Source organism: Canis lupus, chromosome 14 (genome assembly GCF_011100685.1).
Source record: "Canis lupus familiaris isolate Mischka breed German Shepherd chromosome 14, alternate assembly UU_Cfam_GSD_1.0, whole genome shotgun sequence".
NCBI classification, from domain to species: domain Eukaryota; kingdom Metazoa; phylum Chordata; class Mammalia; order Carnivora; family Canidae; genus Canis; species Canis lupus.
Window position 1 is genome coordinate 45,471,892 of NC_049235.1, and position 12,291 is coordinate 45,484,182.

The 12,291-nt window shown below is 35.0% G+C and overlaps 1 protein-coding gene across 15 annotated transcripts in view; it reads left to right on the top strand.

Annotated features, from left to right (window-relative positions):
- Positions 1 to 12,291, top strand: part of BBS9 (Bardet-Biedl syndrome 9) — a 432,261-nt gene that overhangs the window by 182,125 nt on the left and 237,845 nt on the right. For all 15 annotated transcript variants that reach the window (XR_005369689.1, XM_038557299.1, XM_038557303.1 and 12 more), the window contains 3 exons: positions 1,625 to 1,806; positions 6,354 to 6,430; positions 9,379 to 9,432. Coding sequence is in view for 14 of the 15 variants with exons in the window: in XM_038557299.1 (XP_038413227.1) it covers positions 1,625 to 1,806; positions 6,354 to 6,430; positions 9,379 to 9,432 (313 nt within the window). In the remaining variant the exon portion in view is untranslated. The remainder of the gene's footprint in view (positions 1 to 1,624; positions 1,807 to 6,353; positions 6,431 to 9,378; positions 9,433 to 12,291) is intronic.

Genomic DNA, 12,291 nt, shown 5'->3' on the forward strand with positions numbered 1-12,291 from the left:
AAACTTTAAAAAAATTATATGCATCAAGAACCTGAAGAAATAGAAGTAAAATTAAAGCTCTTCTTGGCTTCTAAGTCAAATGTAAGGACTGGATATACATACATAGTATCTAAATTTCCAAAAAAGAGGATCCCTGGGTGGCTCAGCGGTTTGCCGCCTGCCTTTGGCCCAGGGCACGGTCCTGGAGTCCCGGGATCGAGTTCCGCATCGGGCTCCCGGCATGGAGCCTGCTTCTCCCTCCTCCTGTCTCTGCCTCTCTCTCTCTCTGTGTGTCTATCATACATAAATAAATAAATCTAAATTTCCAAAAAGAAAAAAAAAAAGGAATCTTGTGTTGAAGGCAGGTTGGTAAAGTAGATGCTGGGGACCACCTTATAGGAGAGAGATTGAACAATGTTAGTTAGTATCTACTCTCATCCAAGTTAAGCTTCTAGATTAATGAGCTGACCACTTGCCATGACTCAAAGTTGGGGAGTTTTAAAATTTCTTACTCATTCTGATAAGACCTAGACTCTTATGTACCTTATATCTTGTTTTTTTCTTTTTAGATGAATAGCAACATTTTCAAGTTTTTCTCTCAAATTTTCTATAAGTTTTGATTAATATTGAATCTTTAGAATGGGGCTAGAAACCTTTTTTTTTTTTAAATCAAAGGCCATTAAAAACAAATGAAAAATAAATTCATTATGTATCAGCTCAAAATGACTTATGACAATGTTGACTTCTTTTTTCTTCTGAGTAAGCTAAGGAGGAAGCAAATAATGTTCATCTCAACTCTTTATAGCAAGTTCCGGAAAACTTACAACTTTTAAAAATGGTATGCTAAGTTTAATCTATAATTTATATAATAGGGCTAGTTTCTAGGGTAAAAAAAAGATAAAGGAGCCTAAGGGAGAAGGAAGAGTGAAAAAGTGAGAGGAAAAGGGATAATCAGGATTCAAAGAGTGATGGAGAGAGAGCTACGAAATGAGGGAATGGGATACTTTTCCCTCCAAATGAAGAGCAAGAATGACCATGGCTGCTGCAGTAGGAGGGTGTGTGAAGGAAGTCATGGTGGGGGGCCTTAGGGAAAGAGCTCAAACACAAGTCCCCAGGGTAGAGACAAGAAAAGGAAAAGAGCAGGGAGTTAATTCCAAGGTCTTTCAGGGCTTACTTTGCTAACATTTTTCCACCATTCCCCGAATTGTCCTGTCTTTGCTCCTGTGTCTCAGCCATGGTCTTTAGCCAGCCTGTGGCTCAGCTCTTGATCCATGGTAGCTCCACAAGTGTTCACATGCTTATTATGAATCTGCCAAGTGGGAGCTGGAGTGAAGATTAAATGATGCAGTACTTGAAAAGCTTTTGGAGCATGATTTATCATGTAGTTAGGTCCCCAAAGTGACAGCTATTATAATAATTGTTAAGGTTTTTTTTTTCCTTCCCCTAATGAATCCTAACATTGGGAGTGCTTATATAAGTATAAATCATGTTTGAAACATTTGAATTGAGTCTTTGATGTAAAACTTTAGAAATAGTTATATGGTCCTTTTCTTAATGGCATGTTGAAACTGAATTGAATAAAAATATTGTTGGTCAACTCTAAATCTACTAAAAATTTGAATTATGTCTCATTTTCTTATTGTAGTGATTTAAAGGGAGTGATAGTCACTCTGAGTGATGATGGTCACTTGCAGTGTTCATACCTGGGGACAGACCCTTCTTTGTTCCAAGCTCCAAAAGTTGAATCTAGAGAACTACACTATGATGAACTTGATATAGAATTGAAAGAACTTCAGAAAATCATCAAAGATGTTAATAAATCACAAGGTATCTCACTTGTAACTTTTTATGATTTGATTTTGGTATTCATTGTAAAGTTCATTTTATTTTGTATGTATATAATATTTTGAATGTATTATTTTTCTCCTTCAGTTTTAATTAAAATCATACTTGTAGAAACAGTGTTGCTCTTTAGCATACAAGGTCTTTGTCCTTAATTTGTATTTTATAGGTTCTGCAAAAAATGTTCTAAATAAGATATTTGCTTTTGTTAGTGTGTTTCAGGGACAGAGCTATCTAATTTTTTTTCTTTAAACTCTAAGAAAGGAACAAAGTAATTCTTTGCATATTGGTATCAGGACTTGAGAAGAGCATTAAACTTTAGAGCCGTCATTTGTTAACTTCTAATATCCCTGAAAACATTTTAGTTGCTTCTTTTAAAAGAAACCAAGGCAGTGCACTTTGTTACTAAAAATGTGGTCATTTGCAGCTTAGTAATATAATTTAGATATGCAGTTAATTAGCCATCCAAATGGAGTATAGCCTGCAATTTGTTGATTTCTAGTGACTTAGAGGCTGACGATATTTTGAGTTTCTGAGTTTTGAGCAACTCAATATTATCTTTCTTTGGGACTCACAAGGGTATAATTTTATTATAAATTAAAAGGTGAAATAAAACACCAATCTTGCAGTTTGAATTGGACATGTGAAAAACATTATTTTAAGTTTTATTCTCAGAGTCAGGTAAAAGTATTTTTTTAATGAGAAAAAATATGGACTATTTTCACATAAGAGAAATGTTAAAACAAGTAGGAATAATAAAAGAAGCAGAGCATCAAAAGCCAACCAAAACACCAGAGCCAATCTTAATCCTGATCCAATCGCTTTTCTAGATTTATATATTTCTCCATTACCAAGACAGATTCAGAGGAATTTAGATAATATATTTTAAAAATATGATTATTAAAGTAAAATTATTATGCCTTGGCCTCACACGTTCTCTTACAAAGTTTTGAAAGTAAACCAGTGAAACTTAGGTCTTTTAAGTACCTCCAATTACAAAAAACCTATTTGTTATCAGCACACAATCCCCTATCACCTCCCTCCCCGTCAAATGGAGAATGGTTAAAATTGGATGTGTCACATTGCAATATACAGATTTTCCCTTTTTGATACTATTTTGGGGATTGATGGAATTATGGGTCTCTTTTTGTCATTTAAATATATAATTGGAGAAGAGTGGCTACATATGAAACATGAAATTTCCAGAGTTCATTAAATAAATTTAATGTGGCTTTTTGCTTTAGATTTTGTGTTTTGAGATTTTGCTCTTTCCATAAACAGTGTGCTAATGATATTTTGATTAACACTCAATTGTGTAAAAGATTTCTCAGAAAAATCCCTCACAGCTAAAAGGTTTTTTTTGGTGGCCGTAGTGATGATGCCCTTGAGTAAGACAGATTGGGCTATTTTAAAGTTGTCATTACCTTGATCCTGCTGTGTATTTTGAAATAACTTCTAATTAAGGTAGGATATGCCGACAGACGTGGGTGCAAAGTTCATTATTTACATAACCTCAAATTTTAGTTAATATTTGAAGTTCTCTGCCACTTTTTTGCCATCATCATTTGGTTTTGGTCCTAAAAAAACAAAACAAAACAAAACAAAAAAAACAAAAACAAAACCACACACCCACATGCACACAACCAAAAAAAAAAAACCAAAGAGAAACTTGTAAGAAAGATAGAGTTTTAAAATATTTTATTACTAGATATTGAAAAAATTTAGTATTCTGTACCCTTATAAAACTGTGGTATATTTGTTTATTAAGATACCTGTAATTATATAAAGGCACCAAATCATTTCATTACAGAAGATTATGAGAAGTTAAAACTCTGAACTTTTTGATGACCTCATTATTCATTTAAATGCCACTTATTTTAGTATAGTGACTTACAAAAATAAGTTCACAGTCTTATGGATTATTTTCAGCACTTAGAGCTTTTTTATTTCTTCAAAGCAAGAGCTTCAGCAAAATTTAAAGCCAATTTAAAGGTATATTTTTTGTACACATGGTGTATATTATCTACTGTAATAAAAGTGTTTTTGAAGCTGATTTTATGTGTGTAACTTATATGAGGAATGTATGTTGTAAGCATGAAATTATAGTAATAATTTCTGTATGGCTCATGGGTTTTAAAGCTTTTCATATTCAACTCATTAGTGTGAATCCTACTGAACATTTCTGTTACCAGTAGACAACAATGTCTGTCGGTAGGCACGTTCAAAGGCAGGATTTCCTTACGAGTTAGCTAGTTGATCATGTTCTCTACCTGGAGTGTGAAGGAATGGGTACGATTTTGAGATAGCCTCAACAGTTGTGTCTTCCAGAAAGGAAAGAGAACAGTAAGAAAGAAGGATATCAGTGAAAGTCTGTACCCTATTGGAAATATGTCTAGGATAACTAAGTTGCCTTTACCATTGAGTACTAGAAGCATTTGTACTTGGTGACCTTGTTAGAAGATGTGTTGTTTAGAGCTATGTCTGGCTGCACATAACACAGTACCCAAATAAGGTGGCTTCAACAAGGCAGAGATTTATTTCTTTCTCATGAAAAAGAAGTCCAGCAATGGGCAGACCAGGGTTGGTTTGGCAGTTTTACTGTCATCAGAGACTCTCAATTCTTCCTCTCCCAGGATTGGTCCAGGATGGCTTCTGGAACTCCTGCCCTCACATCTGCAGCTGAGTCAGCCCCCTTAAGGATCTTTCCTGGAAGCCACACCCTGATCAGCTTCTCACATCTCACTGGCCACTCCAAGCTTACAAAAGAGGATGGGAAAATTAGTGTTTTAGCAGAGTACTTTGTTGCTTAGAATAAAATTGAGCTTCTTTTAGTAAAGAGTTAAAGAATGGTTATTGAGTAAGCAATGGGCAGGCTTTTGTACTGTCACTCAGCAAGTTATGGAAATTCCTACACTGAATATTGCCATCCTGGTGGGAATTCCTGATGGCAATTGTAGGCAATTCTTTTCCTGAGATGGCAGATTCCTGTGGCATCATCCAAGAACTTTCCATGTTTTTAGTCAGCCATCCTTGTGTGTGAGGGATGTTTCTTCTCAGGGTCACAGGGTAATTTCAGCAGTTCCAGGTATTTGCAAATATGATTTCCAGGGAAGAAAAGAGAGATTTCTCCTAAGTCTCCCTTTTTATTATGGGGAAACAGCTTTACCAGAAGCATGTGCCAGCACCCCCCACTCCCAACTTCCCTCACCTCACGTCTGCCAGGATTAAGCCTCACGCTCATGCCTAAAACAACAAATGGCCAGGGGAATGAAATCACCATGATTGGATCTGACCAATCCAATGATTCTGAGATGAAGGCAAATGCTTCAGCAGAATTATAGCCCTGCCACAAAGGAGGAGGAGGGGAAAGTGGATGTCAGATGAGCAGCCAATAGTCTGTCACTCATATGCATACATATTATTTGTTTCTTGTTTATGTAGGATATGTGTCACTTGTTCATCATATCTCATTATGCACTATAAACATTTTTAAATTGTGAAATTTTAAGTTGTGAAAATAACATGAATATGGTAAAAATAATTCTAAGAGTACCAAAAAGTAAAACCCCCAGATCTTAGTTCCACTAGATTATTTCCAGGTAACCTTTATCAAGAGTGTGTATTCTTTAAAAAAATTTAATGTTTATTTAGTTATTTTTACACAAATATGTGCATATTAGATGCATTGTACTACTTTTTTGTAACTAATAGGCACATCTTGGAGTTCTTTTTATATCATTGTATAAAGTTGTATAGCACTCTTATAGCTTTGGCCTTTAGATCATTGCACAGTGTGGATACACCATAATCTAGTCAGCCATTTCCCTATTAATAAAGAGACTTAGGTTGTTTTTGGTTTTGTTTAAATCACTACCAGCAGCAGAGAAGATCTTTGGGCATATCTGTGAGTATTGGATAAATGCTAAGGAGTAGAACTTGTTAGATCATAGAGTAGGTGTATTTTATATTTTGATAGTTCTGATCAACTTACCTTCAAAAAGGTATAGTTTGGGCTCCTACCTATAGTGTTAAGGAGAGGGGATTGAAGTTCCCAACACTCCTCAGTCACTGAGACACATCTTAGATGATATCTTTGGAGAAAAATAATTTTTCTTTAAAATATTGTAGTGGGGGAAGAATTATCATTAGGTTCTAATTCTGAAATGCATTTTTTTTTTCAACTTGTGAGTATGGGATTGTTTTTTGATATATGGTATATAGAAAGACCTTTTTTATTTTTTATTTTTTTTATTTTTAAAAAAATTATTTTTAAATTTTTTATTTATTTATGATAGTCACACACACAGAGAGAGAGAGAGAGAGAGGCAGAGACATAGGCAGAGGGAGAAGCAGGCTCCATGCACCGGGAGCCTGACGTGGGATTCGATCCCGGGTCTCCAGGATCGCGCCCTGGGCCAAAGGCAGGCGCTAAACTGCTGCGCCACCCAGGGTTTTTTTTTTTTTTTAAAAAAAACAACTATATACAGCAGGTTTACTTATGATTAAACGTTGTTTTTCTTTTTAAATTATAGGTATTTGGCCCGTGACTGAGAGAGAAGATGATTTGAAAGTTTCTGCCATGGTTTCTCCTAATGTTGATTCAGTGTCTGTAGGTATATTCACTGACTTTGTTTGTTTATTAATTAATTACTTTATTTATTTCATTTTACTTCAGTTAGCCAACATATAGTATATATTTAGTTTCTGATGTAATGTTCAAGAATTCATCAGTTGTATTTGCAGACTTTAGAAGGGTTCATGATAGTGGTGGATTCTGATTTGGGATCAATATGTGTATTGTTTTGAATTTTTGGACCCCAGGTAGAAACTTCAGGGAGGAGAACAACTTTTACTCTTTATTACTTTCCAGAGAAAACATTTCCAATCTCTTAGTAAGGAGTCCCTTAGGCAGGACTTTGGTCTACAAAAAGAAGAGGAAGGGGCAACAGTAGAAGAAGTTTTCCTCATTATTCTGAGTCTACATTTTTTTTTTTTTTAAAGAAAACCTTTTTCAGTATCAGAATATTGAGATAACCATAGTCTAGGTGAATAATACTGACGCCATGAGATTTTTGTTGAAGGTTTAATGAGATAATGTCTATGAAAGGCCTAGCTCAGGGTGTGCTAATCTATAGCCTTTAATACATTATGGTGGTTGTATAGCAGGGAGGTACGGGGAGGGGAGGTGTTTGTGTGTGTTATCTAACAGTAAACAGTTGGGCCAGGAATTATTTTTCCCTCATTTCTATCTGTGTGGCCCAGGGCAAGATATTTTATTTTCTTGTCTTGATTTTTCTTATCTGTAAAATGGGAATAATAATAGAATTTGTTTGTCTTGTCCACTGCCATATCTTTAGTGCCTGTCACATAATGAGTGCTTAATATATTTTTGTTTTATAAATGAACAGAGGTGAGAAACAAGGATGAATGAGGTACTATCCTTGGTCATGTTGCCCTGTCTCCTTGTTTAGTTTTCTGTAAAAGCTTGTTTAGATTATAATTGATTATGTCTCACTGGCTGCAGTTTGGGCAAAAATTATTAAGTTTATCTCTGAACCAGAAGTTGATCAATTTTGGCAAGTGATCAAATTCACTGGTTTTTACTGTATTTTGAGTTCATGTCATATAATTTTACTTAGGAAGTGACTTCGATATTTAGGTATCAGAGCATAATATAGTAAGTACTTGTCCTAAGTTTTCAAAGATTAATCTTGGTATAAAGAGCCAACCCAAGCTGTGATAAAAATCACGTTAACATTGCCATAATGTAGTAAGTTGGGGATACTTAAAAAAAATTAATATATATGAAAGAAACATTCACTCAGCTGAGTCACATAGTAGAGGCACTGTTTAAAACATTGGCCATTCAGCACACACCATTTCTCACTCTACCTGAAGGGTGTAGTCTCAGTGGAACATTTTTGCTTAGTTAGCTGACAAATGTACACACATTTTCTTGCCTTGGAAATGATTCTTATTTTCCTTTGGGCAACTTATATAATTTTTTCTAGGTGCTCTTAAACATAAGCTATTTGGAACGAGGAATTCCCTTTCTGTTCTTTAGCAACTTTTGATCTTGTAGGAAAAGGCCTTGTGTAATAGCACTATATTGTAATGTATATTTCCCTATTGGTAACTCAGAGTGCTTTTTCCTCTTAACTAGGTGTCTCTTTCCAGCTTCATTTTCCTCGTCTTACTATTTTTTCCTTCTCTGGATATTCCTGAGAATATCATATTCATCCCATTGGAAAACACTAGCCCAATGATTTATGTGGCTATGGTGCCATAGTGTCTTTGTGTAGCTGTTTCTTTCTGGCTGTAATTTTATCAACCCAAAGGGCTCCTGTCCTTGAAGTATCTAGGTGTTTAAACATGGGTTGAAAAGAGCAAGAAACAGGAGATCTTGGTTTCTCTTCTAGATCTGTGGACAGCAAAATGTAAAAATCCATTTCCTGGTTTTAAGATTCTACTAGAGCAATAAGTCTGGCTTAGTGTTTTATTTTGTCATTATTATGAAAGCACACATCTTTGTGCAAAAAATAATATAATTTATATTAGAGTGAGGCCTTTTATAGATAAGACAAGCATTGCTCTCCTGCCTTCTGGATTGAAAAGGTGGATGAGAGTTCATATATGGTTTTCTATGAAGTTGTATATAGAATATGTATCTCCCAAATCTTAAGTATGCTGATACCTAGTATATTATAGTCATCCAGTTACTTAGAAGTGGCTTAGTTTTTCTTAATAAAAAAATTTCAAATAAGTTAACTAAAAGCACAATGAATCTATTCATTGGTTGAATTAGTGATTTTATGATCTTAATTGTTCCCTAATCAAATAATGGACATTATTAGAAAATATGTTACCCCTTGGTCTTATTCTGTCATAGAGTGAGCATTTTTTCCTCTCAATCTACCACTCTAATAAATAAATTATAACTTACAAGGAAATGTTTGCTCTATTATATTGTGCTCTGAATTCATTAAGAGGTAAGATCAAGTAACCCAAGCTGATGTTCAAAGAGTGACCTAGTTTATGATATGAGTTAGTAAATGCACTTCCACTTTTATTTTGTTTTCTAGGTGTATGGCCACTCAAGCTTTATATCATTGGTTATATCTCTTAGATATATGTTATTAATCAGAATAAAACATACCTTTGGCAAGTTGAAAATATAAGGACCTTAAAGGGTGGCATAATGCTTATCTAAGAAATACAAGGAGGCTTTCTTCTATATAATATAAAGAGCGAGTTAATAGAATTAATGAGTTTCAACATTTAAGGAAATTTGGCAAGAGAGCAGTTTGACAATAAAATATGTGACCTTTTCTTTCCTTTTTGGAAAAGGTTTTTATTAGCTCATGACTTTCCAGTTGAAGGCATTCAGAGAGCCACATTGACCCTTTTATAAAGTCTGTCATTAGAGTGATAAGTCCTTTATGGTTAGTTCCCTACTTTGGTGGTAAGTATATATTGCACCCATTGTGTTTACTCATTGATGGACATGTAATTTGAAACCATTCTTCCTTCCTTCTCTTCTCAATTCTGTGTTTACAGCAAGCTACTGATGTTGAAGTGGGAATTGACCTTATCCCTTCAGTCACAGTTAAGGTATTGTACCATGGTTCTAGACTGTAATGTACAAACAGTATTATACGTTTCATTACATCTGCCACTGTTGTCACCAGTTTATTGATGCATCATATATATATATTGGGGAATCATATGAATGCTAATATCTTTCTTCTATGTGTAATTATGTGTATATTTGAGAGGAATTTCTAGTCATCTACCTGCCATAACATTAGCTTTAAATGGATGTATTTATAGCAAGAAAATATTAAATGAAGAAGCCACAAAGTAGAGTAGTGACAAATTGATAGTCCTAAAAAAAATAAAATGTGAAGGATGTGGTTTTGGTTAAGATTTTTAGTCCTGTCATTGTAGAATTTTAGAACTAGAACTCAAATGTAGAACCCTCTTAAGGCATTTAGATTAAAGTGTGGTAATCAGTCAGCACGTTATTAAGCTGAAAATATTTATCACTGCCCAGACCTTGGAGCCAGGAAAAGTTGTGGATCTTGGCGATTTGCTTAGTCAAAACTTGGACAGGACTTTATATTTTCTTAGATTATGGGTTGCTGTCCTTGGAGGAGCTTGACAGGGCACCAGGCTTTACCAATTGTGTTCGCTTACACTGGACCCAGCGGGTGGCCCAAATGTGGGGATCTTTGGTAGAAGTTGAAGGGAGCCCAATCTTGTAACAGTTTCCTAAGCTAATTTTTTTGGACTCTTGCCACTGGAAACAAGGGTGGTCTTTCCCCAGTTCTCCCTCCCCCCTATCCAATCAAAGGCTCTATCTCATTAATACTTCTGAGTCTGGAAAAGCAGTAGTGGCAAGAAATCAAACACTTAAAGAAAAAAAAAAAACAACCTTGCAGAGTTCCAGGAATGATCTATAGAATTTTGTGTAGAGAAACCTCTTTTTATGTATCTACTGATACTGTTCAGACACACACACATAATAATTCAGGAGCACACTATAAATTGCAAAAAGAAATCCTATACTTAAACTAGATAACATTGCTCATACTAATTCCCACTCCCTCCCCAACTACTAGTTATTGCTATAAGTAAATCACCTTTCTTACCCATGCAGTTTTTAGGCTTTCATGTGTAATAATAGCCATCATAAAATGATGGCATGACATTACTGGAAAATTCTCCTTCCTTAGTGGAATTTGCTATATTTGTGAATGACTAAGTCTTAACTCTCTTTCTTATTGCCATTATAAGAGCATGAGAAAGCATGAACAACCCTCGTGTGTTGCATAAAATCAGCTGGACTTATACAGCAGACACAATGACTTCCTGATTATGTCTGACAGTTTCTATACAAATTTTGCTATAAATCTCTTCTTACAGCCTTTTATAACAACAGCAGCCAAGATATATAGCCATGCAAGTTTCCATCATAATAAATCCTGTTAATTGAGAAAATTTTTCCATCCGTTCCAAGTGAATGAAGATGTGGCTACCTTGAGTATGTGCATGATGCGTGACCATCTATTCCAGGCAACTAAGGCAGAGCAGTTGTTCATACCTGGCCTTTGGAATCATATTTATATGTCTAGGATAAAAATTTGGTATTATATTTTCTAAGGATCATATTTCATTTTGTTCGAACCAGAAAACAGCATGGAAAATTCCTGTATTAATGTTTTATATTTTCCCCTTAATATTCTATAATTATTTTTCTCTTAAAATATGAGGTTTATGATCTAGCCAAATCTTTAACTCTTTTTTTTTCTTTTCTTTCTTCGTCTTCTTCTTCTTTTTTTTTTTGGCTCAAACACAAGTCTTCTTTGTTCTCTAGTTATTTTCATCACACATCTCCTTGGTTCACATTTGAAAATGTCTAACCCATTGTTGGGGTTTAATAAATCTGTGGGTGAGAGCTATCATGATCTTGCTAACGATGTAAAATTGTGTGATCATTGTCTGAGTACACATTGTTATGCCATGCAGAATCGGAATGTTTTTTTTTTTTTAAGATTTTATTTATTTGTTTGAGAGAGAAAGAGAGAGAGCTAGCGATCATGGGCATGGTGTGTGTGTGTGTGTTGGGTGGGGGGGGCGGGACGGGGAAGGGCAGAGGGAGAGAAGCAGGCACCCTGCTGAGCAGGGAGCCCAGTGAGACCACCATGCCAGGCTTGATCCCAGGATTCTGGGATGATGAACTGAGGTGAAGGCAGATGCTTCACCAACTGAATCACCCAGGTGTCCCCAAATGTATTCAACAAGCGGCTTATTACTACTTTAAGGATTTTTCATTTTCACTTTTTTAAAACTAAGCTCATATGACACATTCCTGGTGATAGTGTTCAACTGTCTTGCACATATTGGCTTGTTGGTCTTGGGCATGTTATCTAGCTTCTCTGAGCCTGTTTTTTTAAACTGTAAAATGAGGATACTTTTAATTGCAAGTAAATGTTTTGAGACTTAACTACAGTTGATTATGAGCATGGGCTCTGGATTCTGGCAGACAGAAGTTAAATTGTGGTTCTTTCACTTATAATCAGAGTGGACTTGGGCAAACAATTTAGCCTCTCTGAACCACAGTTTCCTCTTCTGTAGAATGATGTATAGTAATGGCATCTATTTGTCAATATTGTGAATATTAAATGAGATAATGCACAAAAAGAATATATTAGCATGGTTCCATAAGTGTAGAAAGGTGTCAATGGGTATCATTAATATTATTAATTTAGTTTTAAAATATATGCACAGTCTAGCATTATATTATTCTTAATAGTAAAATATTTAAGTTGTGTCCTCTTTATTTGGTGGACCTAGCATAATTTCTTCTTCCCATTATTACCATCAGGATTTTACAAAAAAAGGTATTATGTTGTTTATAATGATCAGACATCATGAAGGAAGATTTGCTTGTGGTATTCACATTTCCCT